At 46.5% G+C, this 7,700-nt stretch overlaps 1 protein-coding gene across 1 annotated transcript in view; it reads right to left on the reverse strand.

The window, feature by feature from the left end:
- Positions 1 to 6,153, reverse strand: part of slit1a (slit homolog 1a) — a gene marked incomplete at both ends in the record, with an annotated part of 69,671 nt that extends 63,518 nt beyond the window's left edge. The window contains 2 exons of the mRNA XM_080740767.1: positions 1,889 to 2,036; positions 5,934 to 6,153. Coding sequence (XP_080596893.1) covers positions 1,889 to 2,036; positions 5,934 to 6,153 — 368 coding nt within the window. The remainder of the gene's footprint in view (positions 1 to 1,888; positions 2,037 to 5,933) is intronic.
- Between the last annotated feature and the right edge of the window lie 1,547 nt (positions 6,154 to 7,700).

Below are 7,700 nucleotides of genomic sequence, written 5' to 3' on the forward strand. Positions count from 1 at the left end.
TATTTTTTAAGAGTTTGGGAAGTGTGTTTGGCCATCATCTTACACCTCTTATTCCATTGCAGAGATGCGGGGCAGCATTGTCTAACTAGCTGATGCATGTATCCACTCCAAGATGTATAGCCAACACACTAATAAATAGTCTGTGTCAAAATATTAATATATAACATTTTATAAAAGCATATAGGCCTATGGGCTATCATGGACATGCACGCCGATTTTATTTCCAAGTTACAATGACAAGCAATTATAATCTAGCGAGATGGAAGCAATCTAACGCAAGTGCTTTAACAGTCATTCATATAAGATTGCCGATCTGGCTTAGAACAAGCTTATAGGATACGAACGTTTTGTGGAGTTGGAAGCGGTGGTATTTTGATTCCTTAACAGTTCCCTGTCACGATTCCTATAGGGGGTTCCAAATGGACGCTTACAGTTCTGTAACTCTGAGAGTGTACATTTCTAAACTCTCAGAGTTGTGGTGGTCCTTAATTGAAGTTAAAAACTTTGACAACCACCGGTATTGTAATTGTCCAGCAGACGTGAAGTCCTCATAACCAGCTCGGTTTCCAGAAACGGTTCCAAAATCCCCAAACATGATGGAACCAATTCCCTGGTTCCTCAATGTTGGTTTCCGGTTCTTCCGGTTCCGGATCCCAACCCTACTCGTGTCTGCGTGCGAGTCCAATTGAAAAGAATGAAAAAGTGAAGGAGCCGAGGCAGTGGAAGTGGGTCAGGGTTGTTGGGGAACATGGGATCTGTGACTTCCACGCTGCATGGCGGGGTATTTATAAACAGACCCCATGGGGAGGGGGGGACCTAGAAACATGCAATGTCCTCCTCGCCACACATACACGCGCGCGCGCAAGCTGGCTATCGCCTCGGAAGGGCAGTGAGTCTCCCTCCCAGGCACGTGCGCACATAGACAGTAAAAGGGGGCTTGAGCCCCTGCCCTTTTACCCGACTGTAAAATGTGCCCTCTCCAGACCATGAATGCAGTTTTTATATACTATGGTGAAAGAAACAAATGCCCCTCTTTCCATGCCAGATACCTGAAGGCAGCATTCAATAGAATTGCCTTGTCCAAACTCTCCTGAACTTGAATGCAGCATCTTGTGTTGAAAGAATTGCCCTCTCTGTGTAGAAATCCATGCCGTACGCCACATCTCCAGTATTCACTTGATTATGCTTAGTTAGTTTGCGTGGTATCACTATCATGTAGCGAAAGTAGCTGACCTCGAAGCTCACAACGCGTCGCAGCGCGACACGTTGTGAACTTGGAGGTTAGCTACTTTCGATATTTTCACCAAAAGGCCCTTTTCGAAATGTAAGCCCCGGCCTCTCTTACATTCTCTGCCATCTTCCCCCGTTCTTTTGCCCGCTCAAAACGCGGCGCTGCTTACCGTTCCTACATCATGCAGCATACTTGACGGGGCCTGTAGTGCCAGGGGGGCATAAAAAGACCACGTCCGAGAAAGTTAAACATCGATACATATAAAATTCTTTAAAAAGTTTCCTGTTCCAAGTCTGCCAGTAACTCTGACAGTGTACAAATGTAACCAAATTAACCCGTCAGGGTCCACTGTCAGAGTTAAGGGGAGACCTTGAAATGTGAACGTTTGAGAAACACTGATGCATGGTGGACAGTTCTTCTTTGTGTTAGACTTACATCTCAAAGTGGATTCCAGGGACTCTGTGGGTTCCTTTAGGGGGGCCTAAATTGACCCTTACACGTCTGTAACTCTGACAGTGTACAAATGGAACCAAATGGACCCTGACGGGTCCATTTGGTTCCATTTGTACACTGTCAGAGTTAAGGGGAGACCTTGAAATGTGAAAGTTTGAGAAACACTGATGCATGGTGGACAGTTCTTCTTTGTGTTGGACTTACATCTCGGCCATGCTGTCGGGCAGGTTGGCTGGGATGGCGATGAGCCCCTTCCCCCTGCAGTCCACGATGTTGTTGCTGCACGTGCACATGGCCGGGCAAGAGCCTCCACCCAGGCTGCACGGCTGCATGCCAGAGCTCTCCTGGTGACCTGCAGGAGAGGAGAGAAGAGGAGCGGGAGAGGGAGAGGAAATCACAGGTGAGACTGAGTGTATCCAACTATTTCCGCGATAATTTATGTAGAATTATCTGTGGGACACTTCCGGAGAACAAATATCACACGTCACGTCGCAAATGCAACGGTTGTGAGATTGTAGATCACTCTCGGCTGCGACGCCGGGAACTGCCGCACACCTTCTGCGCAATGCACGATGGGACTTTGGAAACTTGTGGATAGACAGTCTGTAGACAGAGAGAGGGAGAGAGAGAGAGAGAGAGAGAGAGAGTGTTTGTGTGTGTGTGTGTGTGTGTGTGTGTGTGTGTGTGTGTGTGTGTGTGTGTGTGTGTGTGTGTGTGTGTGTGTGTGTGTGTGCGCGCGCGCTGTGCGTGTGCATTTCAGTAAAAGCAGCATCCTTGCTGGGGGATGGGTGCACTGCTGGAAAATGATCTACTTAAAGGAGCTATAGTCAACTTTTTCTTGAAAAACGGATGCTAAAATAAAAATAATGTTTCAAAAATATTTTATAAAAAAATAAGCTTCATATATGTGTTTCAATTAAAAAATGGTCCTTTGTTTACATTTACAGGGCCCGTAAATGTAAACAAAGGGCCAAAATGATTATTTTATCATTATTTTTCTGCTTTTTGTGGTCATTTTTTAATTGAAACACATATATGAAGCTTATTTTTTTATAAAATATTTTCGAAACATTATTTTTATTTTAGCATCCGTTTTTCAAGAAAAAGTTGACTATAGCTCCTTTAAGTAAAAGTATCAATACTGCAATATAGAAAATAGAAATACTTACAAGTAAAAAAAAAAGTCCAGAATTCAAAATGTAATTGAGCATAAGCACGAAAGTATTGGCATCAAAAGTAAAGCTACAAAAAAGTTTGAAAATAGCAGATCTACAAACTCACAACGCGCCGCGATGGGACGAGTTGTGAGCTTGGAGATCGTCTATTTTCAAATAGCCTAGGTATAAAATAGCAGGCTAAAGTGGTTAATGTATGTTTTATAATATCACATTTTGTATTTGCAAAGTAATTAGTAACAAAAGCTTTCAAATTGTAGTGGAGTAAAAAGTACAATATTTGGATCGGAGATGTAGTTGAGTAGAAATAAAAGTATTAGAAATTGGAAATACTCAAGTTAAGTACAAAAACCTCAAAATTGCACTTAGGTGCAGTACATACCGTAAGTGAATGTACTTAGTTACTTTACACCACTGTCTGGTTGGGTCAGTGTTTCTCAACCACTGTGCCTGGGGACCTTTGGTGTGCCTCTGAGAAGGGTCAATTGTGCCCCTTGAAACTGCTTGAAAGCCAGGATTGCATTTATCATTTAAAAAACAGCCGATCTACAAGCACACAACGCCTCGCGGTGCGAGGCGTTGTGTGCTGGTAGATCTGCTGTTTTCACTACTGTTGTGCGAGAGCCTTGTATGATGAGGCAGGGCTTTACTTTGCGAAGAAACGTACAAATTTGAAACTTGGAGATACAAGGTTTCTTCCCGACAGTGACGATATTTACACCCCCGTATTATGTTGGTGTGCCCTTGGATTCTTGGGACATGAAAAGTGTGCCCATGCAGAAAAAAGGTTGAGAAACACTGGGTTAGGTGAGGAGCGGTGTGGGGGGTTTGGGCCTCGGCGTCGGAGCTGCCCCGGCCCACATGTGCGTCTCAGGCCGTTCCGCTGTCCTCCCCTCCTCCCCACAGCCTTCAAGCTTTATGGAGATCGACTTGCAAATGAACACAGAGCACACTTTTCCAAAAGCCTTGCGTCTTTCCACCATCGAACGAACAAAAACATCCCTCTCTCAGCTGTTATTATTATTAGTGTTAGCGTAAGGTAATATAATACCGAGCCGCGCGCACCCGTCAGTCAATGGGAAGGGAAACTGGGTTACTTATCAAAAGAACGCCGCGAGGAGCGCACCGTCGGATGAGAAGGAGAAAAAAACAAAACAGGAAGGATGACGGAGATGAAGCGCAGACTGAAGGCTTCTCAATAACACCCATTGATCTTTCAGTGCGCCCCTCCACTCCCCCCCACTCCCCCCTCGTCTCTGCCTTCTCGAAATCTAGGAGGAATTTGTGGCATTCTGCGCGTTCAGCTCCCTTCCAGATCTCGTCGTTGTCGGGTGAAAACCTTGTATGTCCAAAACCGTTCGTTGCATTTATCATTTAAAAAATCACACTCGTGTGAACTGAGCGGTGGTGTGTGTGTGTGTGTGTGTGTGTGTGTGTGTGTGTGTGTGTGTGTGTGTGTGTGCAACAGCGCCCCTCCCTTAACATGTGTGGTCAGAAAAGGTTACTGCAGGCTACGGACACGGAGACAGACAGACATACATACCCACACACACGGCCACGTATAGGAGCGTTGTGACCACCGCTCAAAAACGATTCAAACTAGTGAAAACAGCCGATCTGCAAGCACACAACGCCTCGCGGTGCGAGGCGTTGTGTGCTTGCAGATCGGCTGTTTTCACTACTTTTGTTTGCGATGGCCTTGTATGTTGAAGCAGGGCTTTACTTTGCGAAAGAACGTACACATTTGAAACTTGGAGATACGAGGTTTCCACCCGACAACGAAGATATGCTCCCCTCCCCCCCCCCCTTCCCCCCTCCTCATTTGTTCTACAACATTTCAACTTTATTTTTTTCCTCCATTTGCATACAGAGTACAAACCCCGTCGCGGCGGGGGTCTCTGGATACCTGTTCAAAAAGCCCCCCCCCCCCCTCCCTGTCAGAGATATGGTGATTTGATGGAGAGCAGTGTTTGGATTGCCAATGATGTGGCATCTGTGTGAGCATAGCCTGGGAGCATGGAGAGGTGCTGTGTGAGTGTGTGCACGTGCGCGCATGTGTGAGCATGCATGCATGCGTGCGTGTGTGGTGTATGAAAATGTGTGTAGTAGTATGACTAACCCAGATAAAATGAATAAAACAGACTTTTAAATGGCCTCATTTACACAGCATTACTAATCTTAGTCGCGAACCATGAATATTTGATTACATTCCTATCGGTCTCCGAGCATGCACTGACCCTGTGAGAGTGAGCGAGAGAGAGAGAGAGAGAGAGAGAGAGAAAGAGAGAGAGAGAGAGAGAGAGAGAGAGAGAGAGAGAGAGAGCGAGGTTGGGGTACAAAGTGAAAAGGGTTCAAGTGAGTGAGCCTCAAAGCGAGCGAGCGAGGAGGCAGAGCGCTCTGAGCTCCCCGTCACATAATGAAGGAAAGGCTGCCGCCCATTAGCTCTAATACATTATTACACCATAACATTACTGGCACCATCTCTTGCTCCATTTGACTAATAGCGGCCGTAGCCCCAGTGGGTAGAGTGGAGAGAGAGAGAGAGAGAGAGAGAGAGAGATAGAGAGAGAGAGAGAGAGAGAGAGAGAGGCCTTCTGGGAATTAGAAGGGTCGCCGGTTTGACCCTTTATCTCTTCCAGTCTACACGAGTTGCAGTGGCCCTTGAGCAAGTTCAAAAATAGCAGATATACAAGCTCTCAGCGCAGCTGTACATTTTTGAGCTTGCTACTTTTTAACCTTTAAGAAAAATCTTGAAAAGTGAGAGAACTTTCTGATTCAGAAGGCATTTGTAGAATCAGGTCTTAAAGGGGATAAGCCTGTTAACCGACTAATAACCGACTAACCCACGAGGGAAGCATCGTGGCCCAAACAGTCAGAAGGTCAGGCGTGTAAACACGCCACGATGACATCCCGGTGCACTGCACGGATGCGGCGGGCGGTCGGTCGATCGGTCACGAGCCGTTCGCACGACCGCTCGGCCCTACCGTCTATCGTCTCTGCGATGATCCCGGCGGAGGTTTTGACAGATCGGGGATCGGGTGTGGGGGCGGAGCAGAGCTCAGCTCTGATCTAACACGGCGTGTTTGACAGGCCTGGGATCAGGTAGAGTGCAGAGCGCAGCTGGGGCGGCTCTGACGGTGACAGCTCTCTGACAGGTACACTTGAGGTGAAGCTGTTTGATGTGCTGTACCCATCCCCCATCCACACTATTCCCAGTGCTGGTTTCTCCATCATCTCTTTCCTCATCCGCCTCCTCCTCTCGCAGACCTCAAAGTCCTGGGGACTTGCTTCCATTGTGCTCCTATATATTCAATTCATCAACGGAGCTTAGCTACTGTATATTATCCACCTTTCCCATGCTTGTGCTAAATTTGGGTGGCAGCCTACTAGGTCGTGGATGCTCCCTCTGGTGTTGTGGCTGTGGGTGTCGCTCACATTGGAGAAGTATAGTTGGACAGGTACGAGGGGAAGAGGGCACGCGTCCCTCTGAGTATCTTAAATACCAATCCCATTGACATTCACTTAATCTTGTCTTCCACCCTGAGCCATCCCAAAATAGCAAGTGTTGGATTGATCATTAAAACAAACATGCTCTGAACAAACATGCACCCATTGGACCACGTAACACGGCCGCCGTGATAAGCGGTCCGATGAGCGGGCTGCGAATGCTTTCAGAGTTTCGAGGCCCCTGGTCCAGAAAAGGCTGAGAACCACTACTGCTCTATAACGTTGTTGTATATCTTCACTGTCGGGCAGAAACCTTGCATCTCCAAGTTTCAAATGTGTATGTTAGTATGTCATCGTACAAGACTGTTGCTCAAAACTAGTGAAAACAGCAGATCTACAAGCACAAAACGCCTCACGGCACGAGGCGCTGTGTGCTTGTAGATCTGCTGTTTTAAAATGATAAATACAAAACCAACTATTTTGGACATACAAGGTTTCCACGCGAAAACTACAAGTATCCTTCCCAGCCGTGTCCAGGCCCCCTGCGTACATTAGTCATAGGGAGTGCAGTGCATGCAGGGGCTGGGGAGTGATTGCCAGTGAGCCGTGAGGCAGAGCCGGGGGTCTCCTGTAACAACTAATAACATTATGGACCCCTATATACTAAGCTTCCCTTCTCTTCCGCCTGCCTCGCATGACTACATGCCTCTCTCTGTCTCTCTCTCTCTTTGTCTTCTCTCTCTCTGTGTCTCTGTGTCGGTTGTGTCTCTATATCTCACTCTCTAGGCTCTATTTTCATCCATGCCTTACCCCTTATCCTTAAACTCTTTTGCCATTTTTTACTATTTTGAAAAACATTTTTGAACATTTTAAATAGCCGATCTACAAACTCACAATGTGTAGATCGGCTATTTAAAGATTTTTTGTTTTACTATAGTAAAAAAAGGCAAAGACGTTTAGGAATAAGAGGTAAGGCATGGACAAAAATATAATATCTCTCTGTCTCTCTCTCTCTCACCCCACCCCGCCCCAAATCCCCCAGGTGGCCTGGCCTGGTCGCACAACTACAAGTATGCACTTCTGCGCACATACGCACACACACACGCACAAATCTACAAACACTGAAAATACTAATTGTGTGTGTGTGCGTGTGTGTGTGTGTGTGTGTGTGTGTGTGTGTGCGTGTGTGTGTGTGTGTGTGTGTGTGTGTGTGTGTGTGTGTGTGTGTCTCGTGTGCCAGCGAGGCAGTCTCTAATGAGTCCTTCTCTGGGAGTTCAACTTCTGGTCAGTTATCCATTCAAGACACACACACACAACAGAGTGTGCACTCTCAATATGCATGTGTATCTATTCTGTGCACATTTTCACTTTATATGTGTGTGTGCAAAGCAACA

Source organism: Nannobrachium achirus, assembly GCF_963921795.1.
Source record: "Nannobrachium achirus genome assembly, chromosome: 13".
In the NCBI taxonomy this organism is placed as follows: domain Eukaryota; kingdom Metazoa; phylum Chordata; class Actinopteri; order Myctophiformes; family Myctophidae; genus Nannobrachium; species Nannobrachium achirus.